Genomic DNA, 26,327 nt, shown 5'->3' with positions numbered 1-26,327 from the left:
CACACTAGCACAGCTATGGGTCTTGTTCATACCCATAGACAACTCCAAATCCTAAGGAATCTTAAAAGGCCTTTTCATCTTCTTGATAGAAGCCAACAAAGCTTAGCCCAAAACATGAGTATGCATACTGTTTTAATACTTCTTAGGAAAAGAGATGCTATAGTTAATTGAATATAGACATCACAAACATTTTCTAAGAGCTACTTATACTAGACGCACAAATAAATGGAAACATAAGAACATTACTATGAAAACAAATTATACCTTCTCAAACACCTGCCTAATGAGATCAGTTGCCCAATTTTCTAATGAATCATTTCATATTTTTATTAGAGCTGTTTTCATATCTTAAAAAACTAGGCCTCTGTCTCTATCCTATCTGTTCCAATTTTTTTTTCAATTTTGTTTTGACAATTTTTAAATTATTTCATGTCAAAATAACTCATCTTCCTTGACAACATCTGGGATTCCTATCATCCATCCATTTATTCATTCAGTCAACAAATTCTGGTAGGTTTTTTGCTGCACACTAGATATTTTTCTGGGTATTAGAGAATTGAACAAAGGAAACATGGAACAAAATATCCTCATGAAGTTTAAATTCCCGTGGAGCTAAGGCAACTTAATTCTAGGGTGAGAACAAAAGCCAGATAATCTATTAAAAGTATAATGTCAGGTGCTAATAAGTGCTCTGAAAAAACAAAGAGTTAAGACGAAGGGAAAAGGAAGGGATCTGAACACAATTTAAAGATGATCACGGAACACAAGCGTGAAGGGAAGAGAGATCTGGAGGGAAGCAAGACAAAAAACTGATAGGTATGTAGGGGGCTGGTCCTGGGGGATGGCCAGGCAAGGGCAGATGCCCTAAGGTGAAACTATGCCTGTGTTTGGGGAGCAGCAGGGGGTCAGCACTGCAAGAGAGGAGGGAGTAAGAGAAAAAGGAAGAAGGAATATTTGAATTTAGATATGCTTTTCACTTTCCCAATTTGTAAAAGCATTTTTCCATAATCAAATGTTCTTTACACTGAAAAGTTTTGGATTAATCTTTTCATTCCAAATGAAAAGCTGCTCGTCCTAGCACCATTTATTGAATCTTTTCCCCACTGCTTTTAAATACATATCACCTTTATCACAGATCATCATCTTAATATACCTGGGTTGATTTAGGGAGATATCTGAGTTTCTCGTAAAAAATCCATTTCTGCTCTAGTAACGTACCGTTTTCCTTTATATCGCTTTACAATGTATTTTACTATCTGGTTGGGCTCAGTTCAGTTCAGTCGCTCAGTCGTGTCTGACTCTTTGCGACCCCATGAATCGCAGCACGCCAGGCCTCCCTGTCCATCATTAACTCCTGGAGTTCACTCAAACTCGCGTCCATAGAGTCAGTGATGCCATCCAGCCATCTCATCCTCTGTCGTCCCCTTCTCCTCCTGCCCCCAATCCCTCCCAGCATCAGGGTCTTTTCCAATGAGTCAACTCTTCACATGAGGTGGCCAAAGTACTGGAGTTTCAGCTTTAGCATCATTCCTTCCAAAGAAATCCCAGGGCTGATCTCCTTTAGGATGGACTGGTTGGATCTCCTTGCAGTCCAAGGGACTCTCAAGAGTCTTCTCCAACACCACAGTTCAGAAGCATCAATTCTTCGGCACTCAGCTTTCTTCACAGTCCAACTCTCACACCCATATATGACCACTGGAAAAACCATAGCCTTGACTAGACGGACCTTTGTTGGCAGAGTAATGTCTCTGCTTTTTAATATGCTATCTAGGTTGTCTGGTTGGGCTAGAACATTTATCTTTAGTCATCTTCATGGATACCAGACCTTGGCTGGTTCTACTTTCCAGCTGACAAAAGAGCTCAAAAACCACTTTATTAACTTTATTAAACTTCATGGCCTCTACATGACAGGAAAGAGGAAGAAACTAAGATTATACGCAAGCTTTTGTGGGGGTGGGGCCTTCTTTACAAACTAAATTCCAAGCGCTCTACATCAATACCAACCAGGTAATAGTAACCTACATTGTTTCTTTGTGATAAGAAAACGTATGGACTAGTAAACTGGACAGTCATTTAAATCATGTTTATCTGGTCTGATAAATGGATGTGACTATAAGTCCTGGAGAAGGGCTACAGTGTTGACCTGTGGTTCTCAAAGTATTTGGACCAGTAGCAGCAACACCTAGTTTCTCTTGCCCGGAAAATCCCATGGACGGAGGAGTCTAGTAGACTGCAGTCCACGGGGTTGCTAAGAGTTGTGTCACTTTCCCTTCTCCCTTTCATGCATTGGAGAAGGAAATGGCAACCCACTCCAATGTTCTTGCCTGGAGAATCCCAGGGACGGAGGAGCCTGGTGGGCTGCCGTCTGTAGGGTCGCACAGAGTCGGACACGACTGAAGCGACTTAGCAGCAGTAGCAGCAGCAAACTTAAATTATTAGGTGATCAGATATTCTAATCATCTGCTGATATCTAATGAATGAGAAACTGAGGAGAAAGGGGAGCAACCCTCCAGTTGATTCTGATGAATACTGAACTGTGAAAACCACGGTTTAGAGTCTTATTATAAGATACTTCCAGAGCCAGGCACATACTGTGGGGTTTAAGAGTCCAAACTACAGTCGGGGTTGTAAGATCTAACCTTGGTTTGAGTACTCACTAGCTGTGTAACCTCGGGAAAAGTAACTCACTCTTGCAGCCTCTCAGTTTCCTTGTGAAAACAATGTGGATAGTGCTGTTTCTGTCAGAACAGGTTTCAAGAATTAAACAGGAAGACAAGAAACGTGCTTAGAATATACTATGCCCTAGTCCATTGTTAACGTTCCATTCATGATAGCTAACATGATGATAAAAAATCATAATCTGCTTTCAATTTATTTCACATAATTTATTCTGGAAAGCCTAGATCCATTCATGCTGGATTTGACAGAAATCAGGGAATGAGGAGTACAATTAGTGTTATAATTTTCTTGATGTTATTTACAGAGAAATGATGGGGAGTGGGGGTGGGTGGGGGGTACTGACTGAGGGAGGGGTAGAGGAAGTCATCTCAGGCAGGGTTTTGTGGGGCTGATTTCTAGGAGGATGAAAAATTTCCTTTTCTAAAGAAGCTCACTTTTTTCCCCCTTTGCAAGTGAATCAATTACATAGCCTAGACATTAATTAAAAGGTCCTAGGGCAAAAAGCGCTTCCCACAAATAACTGTCCACAGACTACCAGTTCATTTCCTATACATCTCCCTGGCAAAGCCCAACAAAACTCAAAGAAGATGGATGGACTTCATAGGATGACCCGGGGGTCAGCTGTTTCAGACAGCTGAATTCATCAATATGGGCAGCAGATTCCGTCTCAGAGAGCCATCCACGAACAGCAGCTTGTACAGCCCCCTCCTGCTGCAGATATTTAACTGGCCCAGGAAAGACAAGTAAGGCATAGTCCCCACAAAGGTGCCCCGCAGTCAAGGACCAGCCCTCCCACACCACTGTCGTTTCACAAAGAACACATTTAGAAAGCCCAAATTGGACATACTGCTTAAGAATATGAAATTACATATGTTTTAAGATATATTAACTATATATCTAATATATAACTATATATTTAACTATATATATTAAATGTATATTATATATGTATATATACTGTAAATATATATATATATGCTTTATTTCCAGAATTATTACAATGGGTCGAATAGTGGTCCCTTCAAAGATCCACCCAAATCTCAAAATGTGATCTTATTTTGAAAAAGGTCTTTGTAGATGTAATTAAGTTGATGAGATCATCGTGCCTAAATGCAATGACAAGTCCTTAAAAAGGGAAAAGGCCAGAAACACAGAGGAAGAGAAGGGAGCGATACTTCTGAAAGCCTCGAAGGCCAAGCACTGCCAAGAAGGTCCCCAGAGGCTAAGACAGCATGGGTGGATTCCCCCTCAGAGCCTGCACAGGACCAACTGTACCAACACCCTGACTCTGGATGTGCAGCCTTCACAACTGTGGGGCCACAGATAGTTGTTTGAAGCCACCCAGTCTGTGGGCAATTGTTTTGGCAGCTTTAGAAAATGAATACAACTAATCATACTCTACCATAAACAAACTAGACTAGAAGGGAATCACACCCTAAAGCTAAGAGATCTGTACTCAACCTCGTGTGAAGAAGATACTGCTATTTTTTTAAAATAAATCATTTGATTTTGTTCAATTTTCCAAGCTGTCTGCACTGCACACTTACGTAACAATTGGATCAAAATGAATTGTTTTAAATACTATTTACTATTTTAAGTAAATGTACCTGCCTGAAACTCTGCTCAGTGTTATGTGGTAGGCTGGATGCCAGGGGAATTTGGAGGAGAATGGATACGTGTATATGGACGACTGAGTCCCTCTGCCGTCCACCTGAAACTATCACAACATTGTTAATCGGCTCTACTCCAACATAAAAGAAAAAGTTAAAAATAAACCTACCATAAAATGCTATCACCATGATTCTGTAATTTTAAAAAAGTTATCCAAAATCCCTAGCTGCTGCTGCTAAGTCACTTCAGTCATGTCCGACTCTTCGCGACCCCATAGACTGCAGCCTACCAGGCTCCTCCATCCATGGGATTTGCCAGGCAAGAGTACTGGAGTGGGATTCCGCTGCCTTAGCAGTTGGACACAACTATTAATGGTTTTGTGTCCCAGAACCAAGGAAAACATGATTGTGTCCTTCCCTATGGCTTCAACTATTCGAGACTCAGGATGATGGAGAGTCTCCCAGTTATCTATTGTTTTCAAATTCGTGTCTTCATAAAGATGACCGAAGCCTGTCGCTATAATTTCCGAACAACTCAGCAAGTCGCTACAGAAGCTCCAAAGACCAAGTCATCAAGGATGCAAATGACAGGAGCGCTCCTGGGTGCCTAACTGCGAAACAAAAGACTTTGAGAAATTATATTATTAGAGTAATTGCATAGTGTCGTTGAAGAAAGAAAACACCTGCATTCTTCTAATAAGTCCCCCAGAGGCCTAATTCCTCAGCATGCAAACGTGAAGGACCTGCTCTGGATGTTATATGTACACATAATGAGTCAGCTTTAAAGAATTGTGAAGGCAGTTTCTGCATCATCAGGTAGTTTACCAACCTAAAATCAAATAACGCTCTCATTAAATGCCTTCTGACAGTCAGATGTGCTTGGGTCTGTCTTGCAGCATGGTGTGAGACTTAGTAAAGTAATGAGGAGCAGAAGTTCAAAAACACAGATCTGAAGACTGGATGATCATCTTGCTTATTTTCAACTTGCTTTGACCTCTGATTGGCTGAAGGGAAGTACTGCCAACTCCCTCCCTTGACTGAGCCCTCTGGTGGATGCTTCCTCTAGGAAACATGCAAATGGCATGTCTGAAGAATGCCCCCCACCGCCAGCTTTCACAAACTCCCCAGAGGCCCCAGTTTGACACCAAAGTTATCAACAAGCCGAATGGAGCCCCCTTTAATGTATGCTGATCTGATTAGAAAATTGCAAGGAGCCTTTTACTGGACATCGCATTATATTTAATGCAATTTCTCACCTTTCAGACACCCCAATAAGCTCAACACCACACCCTCTAATTTTATAGGAGTTCCACCTTCAAGACCCCAGCCTCAAACAAGCCAACTAGCCTAGGGTTCTTCTGATATCTGACAATAGTCCGATGTCATCCCCAGGCCAGTGAGAATATAAGATTCTGTTTTTGCCAAGGTACTGTTTTATATTTAGACCATGGGAGTCAAAATGAAAGAGCTTAACACTCTCTCTTTGTTAAAGAATTTGTGAACTCAAGCCCTCAAGACCTGGTTTCAAACCTGACTCCACTACTTATTATTTACATGACCTAGGACATTTCACCTAGCTTCCCCTGGGCTTCAGGTTTTGTTTTGTTTTTCCCCCCAGATTTAAAAAGGAGAAAATAAAGGACATGCATTAGAAAACTGTTCTGAGGATGACAAAAGAAGAAAGAAGCCAAGCACACAGCAGGTCCTCAATCACGTCAGCTCCAGCCCAAGAACATCTCTGGGACAGGGAGGGTTTAGCTGCTTAGATGTCAGGCTTAGCACAGACGTTGCCACCAAGTGGCACCTTTATCCCAATCTTCCATTCATAGCATCCTTCCCGTAGTACACATTCCTTACTCACTTCTTCAAATCAGTGGTCACAACATCAGATGACTACATGGCCAGCCAGGGATGTAACAGGTGATTCAGAGAATGTTGGGGACTGCAGAAAAATTTCAACAAGTGTATTCTATCTAGAAGGAAGCAAGGAATACGAGTTGCCACAATTTGTCATTGTTTTCACTATTTTTTCTTTATTCCAGAGGAAACCTTAAGTCTGAATTTTTATCCAAAATATCAATAGTTGGCAACTAATCTAAATTTTAAATGCTGTGTAGTATCAACAAGACATAGGTACAGTGCAGATTTCATCTCAGGAGTTTTCAGGGTATGATCTGGGTTCAGGTATTATGTAAATATCCTTGTTTCTCATAGCTTAGAAAAGGGAGCTTCTGCTTAAGGGACTGGTGATTGTGTAAATGGAAGTGTTTAGCATGGCACACTGAGCACCAAGGAAAAAAATCATACTTATCAAGCAGGCTAGGAGAAAATGAAGAAAGTATTGTCTTGATTATGTGTGGTTTTTACTTTGAACATGAATTTTCAAGAGTGCCTGGCACAAAAAAAAAGACCCTTTGTAAATAAATACTGATCCCAGGGGCAGAGTTTACATGTTGTCTTCCTGTTACAGACTGCAACCTGTTTTTACAAACATCATATGCTCTTACAAACATCACAACTTCAAAGAGATTGTGAGGGTATAGGGTCCAATACTTCTAATTTTATTTAACCTAAAGTGTAAATATCCCCAGGTGAGTGTGCAATGAGCCATAGGATTCTGCTATTCCATCAGGAAGTCTAATTCCTTTAGAAGCTAAATCCTCACATCAGAGGGGGACTCCACTCTCTCTCTCCTGAGTTAAGGCTCTATGACAACGATCATCACCTCCATTTTTAGCAAATGAATGACTGTGGCTCATGGTGGGGAAGTGCCTTGTTCTGTCATATAATCTACAATGTCAGAGCCATGAACCCAGGTCTCTTGCTCCTTATCCAATTGTGTTTCCATTAAGCCTTCTTCCAACCAGAAACGGATATGAAGCCTATACATCATGCCCAGTGAAGCACAACACACACATTATCCCATTTAACACTCACAATAACCTCAGAGGATAACTTAGAGTAATAATAGTATTCCCACACTGAGAATACCAAGATTAGAAAACCAAGACAGGCTCAGAAAGGTTAAGTCACTTTCCTAAGAATACTCAGCTTATAAGAGGCAGAACCAAGACTACAGTTCCTACGAAGTATCTTCAAAGCCTGTCCCTTTAACCACTCAGCTAGAATGGGCACCTAGAAGCTCTCACGAGCTTCACAGAAATTTTTATGACACTGCCTGGAAATACTTATTTCTTCCCAGAAATCAATGCCCATGGTTCTCCCATATACAACACAGGCTGATCTTTTGATACTTTTGATGTCAAAATTCCCTTTAGGAAATGTTCCCTCAGTTCACGGGGAATTCCCTCTAGGATATTCATTAATTACAGGGTTAAAGGATAATCTTCCAGCTTTCTGAATCGAGAGACTGCAAAACAAGTCATTCGATTTCCTTTATCCACCAACCTTCAACAACAGAAGCATATGAATGGCGCTCTTTCAATAGGCTATGAGTATCACTTCGAGGGTTAAAGACAAGAGTGTATCTTGAAAACAAGATGGTGATCGATGCCACGTGTTCTCTCACTTTTCATCAGGTATAAATTGTTACTCGGGGGGATTAAACAAGGTTACTTGCCAGGTTGCTCCGTAAGCGATATGCGTCAAAGTTTCACCTCGAAGAAAACACACAAATATAGTCCAATTTTTTAAAAAATGGGGGTGAAAGCTGGCACCATCTCTTTAGAAGACCATTTGACAAGAGCTCCACATCAGCATGTCATAGCACAAGAAGATCTACTGTCATGAGCTATATGATAAAGAACAAGGGAAAACAGCTGAAGCAGCCACGAACCAAAGACATTTAACTCAATGATAACCCATATACTGGATTCTAAAAGCTAATAAATATATTAGATCTTTATATCATTTATATATTGACATATAAAGATGTCCATGAAGTATTGCCAAGTATGAAAAAAAGCTATAAAAGACCACATGTAGAATGCATATTTTCTACAAGATCTTAATAACTAATACATTAAATTTATTAAATAATCTTAATAAATAGATGATGATAATTTGAAATAAAACACCAAACCATAAACAACATATATCTCCAGATGTAAGGTGAGTAAATAGTTTATACTCTGTATAGAGCCAGCTAGGAAATACTGGATTGGCCAAAAAGTTCATTAAGGTTTTTCCATAACATTTTATGGAAAATCCTGAAAGACCTTTCTGGCTAACCTAATACTTTCAGTTCTGTGCACCATGAGGGCTGTCTCAACTATTCAATTCAGCTATTGTCAAAGCAGCCATGCTGTCGTTTAGTCGCTGACTTGTGTCCGATTCTTTCCAACCCCATGGACGGTAGCCCACCAGGATTCTCTGTTCACAGGATTTCCCAGGTAAGAATACTGGAGTGGGTAGCCATTTCCTCCTCTAGGGGATCTTCCCAACCCAGGAATTGGACCTGTGTCTCCTGCTTAGCAGGAGAAGGCAATGGCACCCCACTCCAGTACTCTTGCCTGGAAAATCCCATGGACGGAGGAGCCTGGAAGGCTGCAGTCCATGGGGTCGCGAAGAGTCGGACACGACTGAGCGACTTCACTTTCACTTTTCACTTTCATGTATTGGAGAAGGAAATGGCAACCCACTCCAGTGTTCTTGCCTGGAGAATCCCAGGGATGGGGGAGCCTGGTGGGCTGCTGTCTATGGGGTCGCACAGAGTCGGACACGACTGAAGTGACTTAGCCTCCTGCTTAGCAGGCAGATTCTTTACCACTGAGTCACCAGAGAAACCCAAAAGGAACCATAGATGAAACTAAATGAACAGGCACGGCTGTTTTCCATTCAAACTTTATTTATGGACTTGAAACTGAAATTTCAAGTAAATTTTATGTGCCGCAAAATGTAATTCTGATTTTTTTTCTGGCAACCATTTAAAAATGTGAGGACTATTCTTAGCTACAAGGCTATAACAAGACAGCAGAATGATTTTGTTCTACTGGCTGTGATTTTCGGATTCCTGCCTTCGAAGGTAGGATTAAAGGTTTTCTTCTCTCTGCTACATATTCTTCATATGTGTGTGTGTACATGTATGAATGTGTGATGTTTTAAATCTTTCTATAATAGCCATGTCTTATTTCAAAATCAGAGCTAAAACAGCCACAATGGGATGAACTTATATATTTCCTCAAGAGAAAAACCTATTTAGGTGTTTCAGGTTCTATCAGGCATATTATCAAATGCCCAAGACATAAGTAAGGTAAGACAACCAGCTTTCTTAGCTGGTAAGTATCTTTCCCTACCTAGAGGACTGCGAGCATGTCTTATGCACATGTGCATTACACAGACATATGCACACGCACCCCACCTCCTTTTCCCCCACTTCTCTTGGCACATCAATTGACTGAGTGTTTTTCCTCCCCAAGCCAAAAAAAAAAAAAAAACAATCCAGTGGAAACCCATTTCTTAGCCAAATTACAACCCACTAAAGGAAAGCAGGCCGGCATCTCCCCAAATTACTGCCCCAATCATCAATCGACACAATTACCAGGGCAACAAAGGAAAGACGCTGTTCGAGGCACAGTCTTGGCTGACCCAGTGAGCGCTGCTTCGGGGGCGCGGTCACTCAGAGTCCAAGCATCCTGCCTGGAAAGGCAGCCCTTGTCCCCAGACTAACCGCTCTGCATAATTAAAACGACTTCACAAGGCTACTACTGCTCTGGGCTTTCCGTGTCAGCCGCTCATCAAAGTGCAACTCCAGGAGGCTTGTTCTGAAAGCCCGCCTTTTATTGCGAGAGTCAAATCTACATTTATCAGCAAAGCTGAAACGTTAAAGGGATTACAAGGAGCTTACAATCCACTGGAGGTTCATTGATCTGGTCTTGCAAGCCTCATCTCCACATGCCCTTTAGAAATGGCTGTAGTCTGTTCCCTGGTTTTCGGTTGCCTTTGATTTTTTAGCACCATTCTCATCCAGGTTGAAGGGGATGTTTCCTCCAGCCCTGAATCCAAAGGTTCTCAGAAATCTTTCTGCTAAAATTAAGAGAAGCTACTTGCATATTCCTCTAAGAGTGGTACAGGAGAACATTTTCTGTAAATGGACAGGTAGGAAATGTTTCTGGCTTTATAAACTGTGCACTCTCGCAAGTACTCAAGTCTATCATTGTAGCTCAGAAACAGCCACAGACAATACATTAATGCGTGGGAGTGACTTCGTCCAGATAACAATTTATGGGCACTGCAATCTGATTTTCAAAGAATCTGCATACGTCACGAAATAGCATTCTTTTTTTTTCTAACCATTAAAAGATGTTAAAACCATGCATGACTTCTGAGTCATACAAAATAGGCAAAGGGTCTGACGTGCCCAGCAGGACCTAGGTGCCAACTCCTATTCAGAGTATGGTCCTGGACGAGCAGCATCAGCATCACCCAGGAGCTTGTTGAAAAATGCATCTTAGTTCCCTGCCCTGGAGCCTGCTGAATCAGAATCTGCATTTGGACAGGATCCCCTGGTGATTCACATGCCAGCCAAGTCTGAGAAGTCCTAGCCCAGAACACAGAATTTTGAAGTCAGAGATGGTTGGAATAGCATTGACTGGGGACTGAAGAACCTTACGCAAGCTGTGAAACCTGAGACTCACTTTCCTTATATATTAGAAGGGGTATAAATAATTGCACCCAGCTCCAAGGACTGTTACAAGGGAAAGATTGGAAGGATGGGAAAATAGGTCCCCGAAAGCAACTGGAATATTGGTGACCACAATGAGCCAAGATTACACCCATCAAATGAAGACCGCTTGTGTGTTGCCAGTTACTGCCACACAGCAAAGTCGGCCCCATGCTACCACAGCTTGGGATTCTTTAAGAGAAGCTGGAAACCTGGCTGTTAATGTCAGAAAAAGTCCCCCGTTTAATGCAATGTGCAGACCACACAGAACCCACCTGCAGGCTGGGTATGAGTCGAGGGCCTCTAGTCTGTGACCTCTTCCTTAGAACAGAGAAGTCACCGGGGCAGACAGTCACAGAGAAAGCAGGCTGGGTGTTAAGAGCCAAATCTGAGCTTCATTCTCGGTAGCCAGGAGACCTTGGGCCAATGATGGAACCACTCTGAGCCTCAGTCTCCTCGTTAGGAAAAGCATCACATCCACCTCCCAGGCTTTGGTGAGGATGTGACAGAAATGCACGTACAAACAGGGAGACACACTTTTGGACAGAGTAAGCGTACAGCCTGGTCGCTGCTAACAGTTGCTTTGGTATCGCTATTCCTCAGTGCCTAGGCATTCAAAGGGCAAACCTTCACTGTCCAAATGGCTATTCCCCGCTCCCTACTCAACCTAGGTACAAACAAGCAAGTCCAATTAAGCCCTGCTCAGAGAGCTGTCTCATGGCACAGTATACTAAGTGCCTAGTTATTCATGATTTTCTCCTGGCCACAGTCCACAAAGATGCCTTAATCTTCCCCTTAATGAGAACTCCTTCAGCAGCCCTGTCCCTGTGGGATTTGCCCTGGGCTGCCGTGAGGGGCTGCTTTTTATTTTTTTTTGGGGGGGGGGCAGATCACCTGCAGGGCACAGTGTTCACCTTTGCTCCCCAACTGCCCTACGTCGGGCGGAAGAGGGCGCTTTGGCTGACAGTTACAAACATTCTCTTCTCCAAGGCCAAGAAAATCTGTGGTTTTGTTATTTACTTTTTCTAAGAATTCCTAAAAATCCCCTCATTTGCCACCAAATGGTGTGGGTGATGCTATAATTGAAGGAGTATGATCCCTCAGGAAAATCTCCATAAAATATAACAGACTTTCACAGAACCTGAGGCAAATTTATCACACGCAGGAGCCCCAGAGGGCAGAGAGTGAGCTGGAGTAAGCAGTGCCAGGTGCTGTAATTCAGCTTTCCGCAATCTTTACCATGCACATGAATCAGCTGGGGACCCTGTTAAGGCCTGAAGCCAGATTCACTAAGTCCAGGGCAGGGCCCAAGACTCAGCATTTCTAACAACGCTCCCATGAGATGCGGGCACTGGCAGTTCCTGACCCAGGTTGAATCAACAGGACCCTCCTCCTTTGCTTCATCTCAGTGTCTGTGCAAATGCCACCTCCTCAGAGAGTCCTCTCCAGACCACCTTATCTAAAATGTAATTATTTGCTGAACAAGAGCAGGAACCCTGTCTGTCCTGTTCGCTCCATCCCCAGCACCTGTCGAGAGCCTGGCACAAAGCAGGCCCTCAAATATTTGTTCAGAGGCGAGATCCCAGCGTGAGAGCTAAGGAAGATGAAACTCAGGGAGCCTGAGTCTTCTGCCCAAGGTCACACAGCTAGGCAAAACCAGAGCAAGGCCACAGCCCAGCTCCCTCCGGACTTCAAAGCCCCAGCACGCCAGAAAGGGAAGCAAAGTTTGTTTACAACCCGCTTCCTCCCTAGAACTTCGGTGTTGAAGGCAGGAACCCAAGTCTGTTCTGCTTGATGGAGATGCCTGCGGTGTGGACGATGCCGGGGAGGGGGACCTTGTGGAAGCCACAAGAATAAATGAGGTCCAGGAATGGCAGTATTTAGGGTGTCGTGCTGCTTTGGAACAAGGAAAATTCACTCTCCATGAAACAGGCCAAAGGCAGTCTTTCCACTTTGTGTCAGGCCTTTCCTCCTATTCAGACGTGACTGTCTCTCCCAGGAGCTCAGAGATCTCCCAAGTCAGAGCACTGGAAAAGGAGCATGCCAGGGATTCCTAACTGCCCAAGAAGAATCTTGTGCCGTAACTCAGAAATGGTTCTCCTTCTTCTCCAAAAAGTCACCCAAGAGCATGCCCGTGAGGGAAAAGGGGCAAAAGGCAAGAAGCTGTTTCCTTTCCAGCCATGAATGGAAATGCCATAAAAACCCTATTCATGGAGGCTTTCGGCTGCTAGTGGGGAAACTGGGCATGAAAACCCATCCCAGCCTCATGAAAGGCTCTCTTTCCAAAAGAAAGACTCCATAATGGGCTGAAAATAAAACACTTGTTTTCCCCTCACCAAACCAGCTGGGTTAACATTGCTGAAAGTTCTGCAAGACGCAGAGATCCTGACAATCTGCAGTGACCAGCAGATCCCACAACCTCTAGTGAGCTCGTTATGCTTCCTCCCAGGCACTAGCCGAGAGGAAGCTCAAAATAACTGACAGAAGTAGCTAATATATATTGTATGCCTGGTATGGGGCAAACGATGTGTTTTCAATATCTGGCTTAATCCCTACAATAAAGCTGTGAGGAAAGTATCATTATGATGCCCATTTAACTGGATAGGAAAACTGAGACCTAGGGAGAATGACTGGCTGGAAGTCAGATTGGAAGCAGGGGACTCTGGCTACACTGTACCACTGCCCTACAGGCCTCTGATCAGAAGTTGTCCTAAAGGCTCCAGAGTAGGGGAGGAGCCAGAAATCACTCTCCTGTTCATCACTCTGCCTTCCCACCCCCAGTGGAGCAAAGGATGGATCAAACAGGAAGTGATCAGTAGTGCTGTCACACTGGATTTGCCTGACAAAATCAGGCTTCCACATGTATTCCCACATATCACCCCTTTCACATTTGGGACATACAAGGGGCCAGTCCAGAGCCACCTACTGGGACTACAACATCAGCGGGACTGATGGAAGCCTATGTCTGCCCATTACATATTTATAAGGTCACCAGGCCTTGCATCCGACACAGAAGTTATTAAATGCTCGGGAGCCATAAGGGCTGCGCTCAGTGCCCTGAAACAAAGGCAAAGAGGCTGCCAGCCCATCAGAGGCAAGAACAAAAGCATTTAATTTCTGAAGGAGCCGGCTGGGAGCTTCTTTAGAACTGGGTGCCCAGCACACATGACCAATTGGGAAAAAGAAGAGAAGCACAAACAGAATGAGGGGGGGAGGGTGGGAATCAAAGCAGGCTTTCTCCCTAGTATCCAGAAACAGCCTTCTTCAAAGGGGCATGGGGGGAGTGGGGGTGAGGGAGGAAGATGCATTAAGCAAAGAGAGAACGGGTTACAACACTGAAGAATTTTGTCCTGTCCCCAGTTTTGCCTTTTCATGAAGTTGCCAAGAAGAACCTCTCCCTTCTCTTTGTATTACCAGAGCCTGTCAGCCTGCACCCTAACTTTTCCCCGCCAGAGCCTCAGCAGCCAGATGTACTGGGAGGGCACCCAGATTCCTTGTCCCCCAAACATAATCATTCCAATCCAGGCTGGGGCTGCCTGGAAGTCAACATTCACGGCACATTAATAAGAAACATCTGGCCACCGAAGAGGGTTGACACAGCACAGGCGGGCAGTGGTGGGTTTGCGGTTAGGACCCAGAGTTACAGAGGCTGAATTAAAAACACAATTGGAAAACACCAGCTAGTCCCAGGAATCCCACATATGCAGTACTGTGGCACTTGGAAAAACTGTCCTGCCTAAATCGAGTCATTTGGTACAGAGTGACTTAGACTCACAGAGGGTGGTACAAGAGACCCCAAACTCTCACATTAGGGAATTGCAGCCAGAGCTGGGCCCTTCTGCATCCACAGTGTCTGGCCGCCACTTCCACCTTCAATATTTGTAGCAGATGTAGTCCCTCTCTTAAAGGAACAGCCTTTGCATTCTTTCCATGTGACTTCAAGTGCATTTAAAAGGCAAAAAATGCACATGTGTGCATATATACACATATGTGGATTTATCTGTGCAGCTTCCCCCTGCAGTGGTGCTGTCTCCAGGAATCCCACATAAGGGGTCCTACCTCCATTTATGCAAGGCAAACCCCGGGCACTGGTCACCACAGGCATTACATGGCTGGCCTCTCTCAATCCGCCCCAGTCCGGTCAACTTCAAAACAAAAAGACAACACAAGCATGTTTCCACCACCGGGCTTCCTCCAGAGCCCCACTTGTGTCCCAGGCAGGACGGCCTGCCTTGCTCACCCCATCTCCTCTGATTCTACTTCAAAGCTCCTCTTGACGTTGGGGGATTTAGGGCAAGCGCTGCAGGGCCCGAGGGGTGGTCTCCCGCCTGGGGACGGCTGTGCGGACCCAGTTCGGGCTGCCTCTGGCGTGGGCACCAAGCCACTAAGAAATGGCCCTGGCTGGGGCTTTGTCTCCCCTAGACACCTTGGTCACGGGTTTCTAAGAAACAAAAGCAAGACCTTTCTGCTCCCCGGAGTCCCCGAGAGGCGACCATTGCGTGCTCTCCTTGAACCAGACTGACTGATGCTCCCGGGAAGGGAGCAGAACGGGACACCCCCCTAAAACCGCCCCAAAGTCAGGTTCACGGCTAGAGCTCCAAGACGCTGGATGCTGGGGCTTGGGTACGGGGATTCTGACCTGTCTGAAGGGAAGGGGCAAAGGAGAGGGCTTCCCTGGGCGCCCCCGGATTGTGACATTCAGGGTCACGGTTCCCAGCCCGGCTTTTCCCGGGATTGGGGATCCGGACTTAAAGCCTTCAGCCCTTACGAGCGCTCCCGCGCGCCCGGGCCGCACCCCCGTTCGCGGGGCCGGCTTACCTGGGGCCACAGGTGCGCAGCCGCGGGTCGGAGGGAGCCTGCACAGGGGCGCTCGCGGCGGGACGGGGCACCCGGAGACTGGTCCCGCTCGGGCGGGGGACACTCACCGAGCGGCTGGAGAGTCTTTTCCGGGAGCTCCGGCTGAACATGGCCGGGCGCCTCCTGCACGCAGCGCCGTCCGTTCGTCCGTCCGCACCGCGGCCGCGAGGGCGGGTCGCCTGGGCGGGCACCCTCGGCGGCCGGTGGCCTGTCTCCGCCTCGCTGCCCCCGGCTGGCTCCGCAGCGCACGCCTGGCCCTCCTCCCTCGCCCCTGCCTCTCGCCCTCCCGCCCGCAGGTCCCTCCCTCTCTCCCGGCATCCCCCCGCCCTCCCCGGGTTCGCCCCGCGGTCCACGGGCCCTTCCCATCCCTCCCGGCGCGCGCCCAGCTGTGCTATTTTCTCCGGTTCCCGGCTTCCCGCCGGCCCGCCAGGGCCAACTCCCTTCCCTCACCTGGGCCCGCCTCCCCTCAAGGCTCTTCCCTCACCCTCGCCGTGGAAGTTAGGGGCAGGGGACACCTCCAGGTCCCTCTCCTGTAGCCGGGCTATGGGCGGGGGCGGGAGGGGGGGTGCCGAGGAGGGAAGAGGGGGGAGTTTTTAAAATTAAAACATAATTTCCCCACAGTAAAAATCACCCATCTTAGTGCAGAGTTCTGGCAGTTTTGATTAATTCACACAGACTTCCAACCACCAGCATAATCAAGGTACACAACAGTCCCATTACCCCCAAAATGGACTATTTTAAAAGTTTGTAAAACTTACATATAATCTACTTCGTATTTACTAAGTGTTGGTAGAGGAGGAGAAGGATGAAAAATGGCCCTATCTATTTCTACCCTCATTAAGTAATCACATACAGGGCAAGCTTGAAACCCCAGGGCCCATGTGCTCATTCTCTTGCTAGCTAGCCTTCTTCCTGAGTTCTTTTTGCTTGTCTCCTTACTATCCTAAAGGAAGTCAGTCCTGAATGTTCATTGGAAGGACTGATGCTGAAGCTGAAACTCCAATACTTTGGCCACCTGATGCAAAGACCTGACTCATTTGAAAAGACCCCGATGCTGGGAAAAACTGAAGGCAGGAGAAGAAGGGGAAGACAGAGGATAAGATGGATGGCATCACCTACTCAATGGACGAGTCTGGGTAAATTCTGGGAGTTGGTGATGGACAGGGAGGCCTGGCATGCTGGGCCATGGGGTCGCAAAGAGTCAGACACAACTGAGCGACTGAACTGAACCTTATCAATATATTAAAAAAAAAAAAAGATACAACAAGAGTACTGACCTCACAGCATTGTTGAGAGAAATGAATTAAGACACCTTAACAGTTTTACACGTTATAACAGGAGCCAACTGAGGGCTCATTTAAAGATCATTTGTTAAAAAACAGAAGATTGCAAGCCATAGTGTCCACTTGGCATGGATATTTCAGCTCAAATACCATCTCCCTTTGAGGCAGGAGATAGATGGGCCACAGGCTCAACAGTTTCTCCCCTGTGGACAGAAACTCCATAAAAGCAGGATGATGGAGGAGGCTGGACCATGCCCAGGTAAGAGATAAAAGACTACATATTCCTCACTCTTGAAGTTAAGGAGGCCTCCCTGATTACACATGCGCTGAAAGGTCCCTCAGAGGTTAGAAGGAAGGGCGGCGTCACTTCATAGTAAGTGATAACGACTACCCATAGGCCTCTTCACTAGAATCCAGCTTGGCTAAGAGGTGTGCATGCCCACAGGGGAGGATCCTGAGATAAGCCAAATACAGACTCAGAACCAGGCAAATCAAAGCGACTGGCCAAAGGAAACCTGGAAGAAATGCCCCATAAAAGTGACTCAGACTATCACAAAGGCGAGACTCTCTCTCAGTCCAGCCGTGTGTCCAACCACACGTATTGTACTTTAACTTATTTCACTACTTTTCATCTTTGTGGGAATTATTTTACGCAAAACTGAAGAGCTAGGGCCTTGTCACTGACTGTGGTTTAGTGGCTAAGATTTGGAACTCTGCCACAACTTCACCTCAGTCTCTGGATGGGGAACTGAAGTCCCATTTCAAGATGCTGCAGGTTGAGGCCATCTGAGATCACTTCAAGAGAACCTTCCTGACCCCCTATGGTAACATCTCTCACACACACTCCCTCATATGGCACATAGCATATGATAAAATGATCTCATTTACCTGTTTGTTAAAAGAAGACATTCTTGTCCATGTCAAAAAGATAACTCTCCCAGTTTAGTATTTTTCCAGGTGAGACATTGAACTTAAGTGAAGAAAAGCAACTTGCCTGGGGTAAAGTAGCAAATTAGTGGCTAAGCCAGTCTGCCTATACCCCAAATCCAAAACAACAGAATAACACAGCTTATAAATATGTATATATCTATCTATCTCCTCTTTGTGTGAGGTATGTATTAGCTCAAGGGCAAGGTTTGTTTTGAGTTCCAGACTAGTGTGTGAAGCCAGTGAGGTCTTTGCCTGAGAAGCAAAATTTACAGGGGCACCCACAAACTCAGTCATCAAGATTTTTAGGCAATAATGTAAGAGGTCAGAATTAATACAAAAAAGTCCATAATGAACAGAATGTCATTTTAAAGATAGGATCCTACCCTACATGCACACATCCTTGTCTGAGTCATCTCATCCTAATCCTAGCCCTGGGAAAAATGCTTCAAAAATCAATTGCCTCAACAATCGACTCCCTTCTATGGCATTTTCTACTTACCCACCAGCCACCGTCACCCGTGGAGGGTATGCTTGCAGAGGGCAAACTCCATGGCTCATTCCTCTCTTTAGTGCCCAGGCCTAGCAGGGGTCTGGCTCACTGTAAATGCCTCACATTTGTTAACTGACTAAATAGAAGGCAGTAGCTTTGGTAGGGGTGGGGGCAGGGAGCCTGAGCAATTCAAAGCCCAGTTATAATCAGTACTAGCCCAGGACACTCACCTAGCCTTCTCAGCGTGTGGCCACAAGCCATCTCTGCCCTGCACTGCAGGTGGCCTTGTGACTGGCAGAAGCAGGTCGGGAGGGCAGTGTTCACACGGTAGCTGTGGCCCATTTGCACTTTAATTATAAAGATGTTTGGCGAAGGTCAGTTAACAAAACCAGTGCAGTACAAGCTGCTAACAGATGGAGGGAATGATCTCCATTCAGAGGAACCAGCACCTTTTTCAAACTGCCTGGGAGGAACTACAGGGGCCAGGGCGGTACCCCTGCCCCATGTCTTGCTCCAGGGTAGGTGCAGGTGGTGGAGGAGGCAACGCCCTGGGGACACGTGGTTTGAGTTTTTCCAGATCTTGACTTTTGTTACTTGATCAAAGAGGAGAAAAGATGTACGTGGTCTCCACACTTTATCAGAACACACCACATGCACAAGACCCAATCCCACTCTACAAAGAGGGCGCCGAGAGTGTTTGCCCTCCCACCTGCCATAAGAGCATCTCTTTGTGGATGAGTCCCCCTGGGTCCGTCTCTTCAGGGCAAGAACAAGTTTTCCCAGAACTTATTTATAACACACCGGAGGCTCACTTATGAGCGGCAGTGTCTTACTTATCTATTCAACAACCACTTTATCTTGCTCAGGAAGATAAAGCTTAGTAACCCTGGAAGGAAAATATACTCTCACTGGCAGCTATACGTGAACAGTAGACAATTTTATTTTGCTTTATCACCGCATTTGCCCTTCACAGACATCTTTGATGTATGTTCCTTCTTCATCTCTCAAGGCAATACAATTACTAACAGAACTTGAAGAAATCATCCTCCAGAACTACTGACATGGGCAGATGCCTTTGCCGTACTATGAAGCAGAAATGCAAAACCAGTGTAAACTGTTGGGCTTTAACTAGTCTTAAAAGGCGTACATCAAGAAACTGGAAAGAAACACAAAATCTTACAATGGATTGATGGTGAAATGATATTTTTTTTTTCTTTTTGCCTTTTAAATGTGCATATGCTCATTTTATAGTCAGAAATGTAAACTTACTTACCTAGATTGAGAATTGTGTCCTTGTTGTCTGAAGCCTTCTAACATCAAATGTGAATCAAGTGAGGCAACGGGCTGTTTCTCTCTCCTTCTCTTGGTCTACATGTGTCTGTCTTTCGTATTTTGACTTTTACATTTTTTTCTTGTCTAAGGCTGTGACTATTAAACCAAGTGAAGCCACTGATGCCCTCTTCCTACACAACTGCAGGAAACCTCAGGGATCTGTCCACATAATACTGTCTAAGATAGAGAAGAACAACACAACATCTCAGCACGGCCTCACCCATGAGCATATTTCTTTCTGGTACTTCCTAGAAACAATTCTAAGTGTTTTAACAGGGCTAAAATCGCCATGAGCAGCAGCCAACACTTAGAAGCTCCGTCAAAGCATCTTCCTAATCAGAAGTCTACAAATAGTATTTTGAAAAAGACCATGTGAAGTCACGTGTGGTGAGGGTTTGGATGGAAGTAACTAGAGACACACTGCTCTCTTGCAGGGGGATTATATGAGACTTTTTCCTTTCTTCCCAATGCACATGCTTCTGAGGTCCACAAATTTTCTTGTATATACGAGCATGAAACTGACATAATAATCAGAAAAAATTAAATACAGAGAGAAGTGGAATAAAAAGTGTTGGCAGGCTAAATATTTCACAAGGCTTTAAATCATTTTAGATTTATCAATATAATCTAATATGTATAAAGCAAAAATGTTGGAAATGATAAAAAGTCCTACACTAGGCAGTCAACAGCTTTCTTTTTGAAAAGCCTTAGGATTCTGCAGAGACACTGGCCCAGCTTAACCTAAAATTTAAATTACAAAAAAAGCACAAATATGTGGTAAATGGATAGTCAGGACAGTGTTGTTTCTAAGAGGGAAAAGAAAAATCACACACAATCTAAATATTTGTCAGACAACCTGTTAAATAAATAGTAGTGTGTCCTTCCAATGGAATTCAACCCAGACATTAAAAATGAAGTTGTAGAACATGTATCTTGTTCCATTTGGAAAGCAGGTTATAAAATTAGCAATATGAGTTCTTATTTGCAAAAGATTTTGGGTACCTGTTACACTTTCAAAAATACACATATATTTGAATATTGAAAAGTCTACAGACTGTAATAAAAATAATACAAGCTGTGGTCAGTTGTTTTGAGGTTTCAGTTTCAAGTGATTTAATGATTCAGTTTCAAGTGATTTAATGATAAAGTTTCCCTTTTGCTCATCTAGTTTTTATAAAATAAGTGTACACTCCTTGTACGATAAATAAAGGTAAAAATATAAAATATATAAATAATTACATAACTTTTCAAAGTTCTAGAAGATTAGGAGGTTCTAAGTGGTAGAATATAGATGGTTTTTAACCTACCTATTCTGTTTCTATAACATGTATTGTTTTGAATTTGAAAATATGATGGATTTTAAATATGCACACATAATTGTCCTGTAAGACAAAGACAAATAGCAGTATGCTTGGGAAGAGGAATTTCAGGTTTTATGTCTTTGCAATTGTCTAAGTTTTTCCCCATGACATGTATGTCTTTTGTAATCACAGAAAAAAAATGTTTTTGTTTTCTTTTCTTCTAACACTCCCTTCAACCATGCACGTGAGGCTTTGTAATACTATATTCCTCGTTTTCCTAGTATCCTTATAAAAGCACAGAGATGCAACGCTGACTTTTTCAATGATCCCTTGCACTTAGATAGCAGTCTACTGTTTCCAAAGTACATTCATAAATATCAAATCCCAACCCCGAGACTCCCAGGAAAGGTAGAAGAGGAAACAGATGCTCGCCAAGGTGTGCGATCTGCCATCACCTTATGCTGTTAAGAGAGGTGGTTGCAGAAAGAATGAAGCCTAGCTCTGTTATCTCAGGTTCTCCTGATCTGTTCCTACCTTTGAGGATGACTTTCCATTAAAACTGCCTCTCTCCCACTCACACATCCACACAAACGCACACAGAGTGTTCAGGATTCCTCACACGCCTGAGAAGGACGGTGTGCATCCAAGGGGGCGAAGGACCAGTATGTTGCGGAAGGTGAGTGAGCATCCTTCTCCTTTGACTACCTTTGTTTCCACTTCCTCCCCAGCCTCTTTTCCCCTCTGCTCACCTTCAAGGCTGCCCCTTTCTTCCAGCTCTCAAGTCGTGGTTGCATTGTTTTCCAGTCGTGCCTTCGGTCGCAGGAAGAGGAATCATGAAAAGGAGAGCTTCCTGCTATTTCCCCAGTTGCCTTGGTCTGTGCTTGAAAAGCGTCCTGCAAATAGGATAGTAGTTTGATATAGGAACTGGTATTTCTCTCAATCCTAAGTCAGAAATAAAATCTAACCCCAGTTCCTGTCCTCCTACTTATGGCCTCTTTACCTCACCAAGATACAGAATTATTCAGTGGTTCTCAGCCTTTGCAGGCTTATACTTTCTGATGGTAGACACTAAGAGGGCTCACTCAAAGGAATTAGACACTCAAGACAAGACTAACTGGGTCAGCAATCAGGACAAAGCAATCGCTCTATAAGGAAAGGCCCACGGCTGCCCTTTTCCTCTTTAGCAGTAACCAGCTTGGATGGAACAGCATGTATCAAACTTGGCTGCACCCTAGGAATGACTTGGGGAACTCGTAAGAATCCCAGTGCCCAGGTCACACCCCAGGCCAACAAAATCAGAGTCTCCCGGGGTGTGACTCAGTCATCAGCATTTTATGAACTCCCCCTGTGATTTCAGCCTGCGGTCACAAAGCAGAACCACTGACTCTGACTCTTCAGGCAAAGGCTTCTCACAGGCAGCTTGTCTGGCTGTGATCTGCACCTGCTCTGCTTTTTTCCTTCCTCCCAGAAGCTGTGCCCAGCTCTGTACCCATCGGAATAAGCTGCTCAACATCCAGGTAATGGGTGATAACACACACCTAAAGAGGGCAGGTCTGGGTTTCTAGGGAACCTTGTGTTTGCTATGCTTGGGTATAGACAACCAAGCATGGAGCAAATAGGACAGAGCTGAGCCATGAAATTAAAAGACGCTTACTCCTTGGAAGGAAAGTTATGACCAACCTAGATAGCATATTCAAAAGCAGAGACATTACTTTGCCAACAAAGTTTCGTCTAGTCAAGGCTATGGTTTTTCCTGTGGTCATGTATGGATGTGAGAGTTGGACTGTGAAGAAGGCTGAGCGCTGAAGAATTGATGCTTTTGAACTGTGGTGTTGGAGAAGACTCCTGCGAGTCCCTTGGACTGCAAGATCCAACCAGTCCATTCTGAAGGAGATCAGCCCTGGGATTTCTTTGGAAGAAATGATGCTGAAGCTGAAACTCCAGTACTTTGGCCACCTCATGCGAAGAGATGGAAAAGTATTTTCATTGGAAAAGACTCTGATGCTGGGAGGGATTGGGGGTAGGAGGAAAAGGGGACGACAGAGGATGAGATGGCTGGATGGCATCACTGACTCGATGGACGTGAGTCTGGGTAAACTCCGGGAGTTGGTGATGGACAGGGAGGCCTGGAGTGCTGCGATTCATGGGGTCGCAAAGAGTCGGACACGACTGAGCGACTGAACTGAACTGAACCGAGCTCTGCTCCAAAGGAGTAAAAGGCTGGGAGGAGGCTGGATTTGGTGATAGAGGACAGTCTCCTTATTGGCTGTGCGTTCAGGTTTTCAGGGGGAGATGTATACCTACTGAGGACTGTTCAAGGGAAATGCGGCACAGTGCCTGATGTAGCCCCCACCCCAAGACATAAGGCATCTTCCATAAAGTATTTGCAGATAGTTGGTATACTGAGATCCTGGAAAGGGGCTGAGCTTTGTGTCAAGGCTGGTCAAGTGCCAACTCTGAGCTGACTGCTGGTGACAAGGAGGCAGCCTACACCTGGGCTTCAAGAGTCAAAACTCACTCAGCAACACTAACGATGCTCATGGGTGAGACTGTGTTGGAGCATGTGTGCTGGGCTCAGGGCCTCCTGATGGAGGGAGACCCACTGGGATAGAGACCTGGGTAAGGTTACCAGCCAAGGTGACTTCTGTGCTCCAATTCAGTAGCCTCTGTGAGCACAGAGAACAATCAAATCCAAGATGTTTGTGAAAGAAACGTGCTGAGTCGCTTCATTTGTGTCCAACTCTTTGCAACCCCATGGACTGTAGCCCACCAGGCTCCTCTGTGAAATTTCCCAGGCAAGAATACTGGAGTGGGTTGCTGTTTCCTTCTCCAGGGGATCTTCCTGATCCAGGGATTAAACCCACGTCTCCTGTGTCTCCTGCACTGCAGGCGGTTCTTTACCCACTGAGCCATCAGGGAAGCCCTAGAACCTCCAGTTCCCCCCAGATGGCATAGATTTCATGTCTACTATTTACTGTTGGCTTCTCAATAGACAAACAAATTGTTCAAAGGCCCAAAATGCTTCAAAGAGTTAAGTTATCATGTTGGTGACCCAGAATTTTAGTGTTTTGTAATGGCTTCATCAAATGGATCCAATTTTTCAAGATTTCAACCAACTGCCTTCTTATCTACAATTTTCATGAACTTTTTCCTCTTAAACTAGCACCCCCCCAAAAAAAAAAAATCTGATCTCATATCTTGAAAAGATACTTTCTTGAATTTTTCTAGTTGGGAAACTTGCCTCTTTTCTCTAGGCCAGCAGTTTTCAACCCAAGCTGCACATAAGAATAACCTGAGGAGTTATTTGCTTTCATATGTCATAACTGGCCCCATCCCAGTCTCTTAAATATGTGATTCCTGAGGTGAGACTTAAAAACGGAGAGTGTTAAAGTTCTCCAAGTGAGTCTGAAGTCCACTCAGGCTGAAAACCTCGAATCCATGTTTTTTCCCACGATTTCTTTCCTCATTTGCCTGGATTCCCCTTCTGTCTGCCAACTACGTCATCCTCATCCTCCACTTCCCCCATTCTCTGTACTCAAAGTAGAGAGTACGCTGCTTCTATGTGGGTGACAGAGGAGGGAGACACAGATCCGGCTGATGCTTTGAATTCCTTGTTCTCCAAAGGTGATGTCAGCAACCAGCAGCCTTGAAATTACTACCTGGAAACTCACTTACATGACATAATCCTGCTAACTCAGAACCTGGATTTACACAAAATCTGCAAGTGGTATGAATACACATTGAAATTTGAGAAGCAGTGCTCTAATTAACACATGGCCCCACATCCTCATCACAGGACCACCCTGAAGCACCAGGACTGGAACTGTATCCTCCAGACCCTCAGTCCCTCAAGGTACTGATTCTGCATTGAAGCCCTGCCCTACATATGCTGCCACAGACACCGATTCATTTCATTCTTACGACAGCTCTGTGGGGTTGGTTTATTATTATTATCCCTAAATGAAAGAAAACAAGGCTCAGAGAAGTGACATGGTTTGTCTAAGCTAATAAGTGACAGGGGCTTCCCTGGAGACTCAGTGGTAGAGAATCCTCCTGCCAATGCAGGAGACGTGGGTTCGATCCTTGGGTCAGGAAGATCCCCTGAGGAAGGACAATGACAACCCACTCCAGTATTCTTGCCTGGAACATCCCATGGACAGAGAAGCCTGGAGGGCTACAGTCCATGGAGCCGCAAAAAGAGTCAGACACGACTTACTGACCAAACAACAAGTGACAGAGTTGAGATTCTGGTCGAGGTCTGTTTGATTTCAAAGTTGGTTCTCTTTCCAACAAAGCAGAAAGTCAGGTGCTTCTCCCAGAATCGGGCAGGCACATAGAGCAGGTGAGATGGCTCATGCCATCCTAGCACGTCTGGCTTTGCATGGAAACTTACTAGATCCCCTCTCTGATGACACCATAGAAGGTGAGATGAGCTGTCCTGCTCCAGCGATGCATCACTGTCTCACCTTGGAAACGACCAAAAAGAGAGTTAAAATGGTGTTCACAGCACCACTGAGAACCCTCCAGAGAGCATGGTCTATTTGGCCCCTTCCTGGCAGAATTCTCCTGGATATGGAGTTCATTTCCTCCTTAGCAGAGAATCAGATCTCTTGAGTATTAAAGCTTATACTTGTCTTTCGTGTTCTCTCCTTCAAGCCAAAAAATCATCAAACCAGATGGCCCTTTCTCTGTCATGAGCAGGAGAAGCACAGTTTAAAGCAGTTGTAAAAAAACAAACAAACAAACAAACAAAAAAACCACAACTGGAACTGAGTTCTGAACAGTGAACCTTCCCACCTAGCATATAACCAGGTCCGTAAATGGCCAAGGTGCTAAGTGAAATCACTTGCTCTCTGGCCCACAAAGCCACCTCTTTCATCTTTTAAACAGGATAATCAATGCCTTGAAAACAAGATCTCAGCAGAGGCCCCTGGCATTCCTTGAGCTTCTAAAATGGATGAGGAGTAGACTGAATTGTCCTTTCTTCAGAAAGGTGGTTGCCAAGACACACGTCTGTGTTAGTCATGGCAGCCCAGCTGGTCAAACAGTAACCCTCACAGGCCAATGCAAAGAGCTGTTTATTTCCTGCTCACATCACAATCCAAGGCAAGGGGTAGGGGTGTGGGGATAGGCGGGGGAGGGAACCGTGTTGGTTCCACCCAGACATTCAGGCCTATGATTCTCCTAACATCTGCATCTGCCATCCCCCAGAGGTGCATAGTC

At 45.0% G+C, this 26,327-nt stretch overlaps 1 protein-coding gene across 2 annotated transcripts in view; it reads right to left on the bottom strand.

The window, feature by feature from the left end:
- PRICKLE2 (prickle planar cell polarity protein 2) overlaps positions 1-15,984 on the bottom strand; it is a 342,745-nt gene extending 326,761 nt beyond the window's left edge. The window contains exons 1-2 of one of the 2 annotated variants that reach the window (XM_070360545.1): positions 15,837-15,984; positions 14,971-15,056 (exon numbers count right to left, since the gene is read on the bottom strand). In XM_070360545.1, coding sequence (XP_070216646.1) covers positions 14,971-15,056; positions 15,837-15,878 — 128 coding nt within the window. In that variant the 5' untranslated portion in view covers positions 15,879-15,984. Of the gene's footprint in view, positions 1-14,970; positions 15,057-15,729 lie in introns of both variants that reach the window. The other variant, XM_070360548.1, reaches the window with a different exon arrangement.
- Between the last annotated feature and the right edge of the window lie 10,343 nt (positions 15,985-26,327).

The sequence above is a fragment of the Bos mutus genome, chromosome 22, assembly GCF_027580195.1.
Source record: "Bos mutus isolate GX-2022 chromosome 22, NWIPB_WYAK_1.1, whole genome shotgun sequence".
Taxonomy (NCBI): domain Eukaryota; kingdom Metazoa; phylum Chordata; class Mammalia; order Artiodactyla; family Bovidae; genus Bos; species Bos mutus.
Note: the sequence above shows the minus strand (reverse complement) of the source record. Positions and strands in the feature narration are given on the sequence as shown.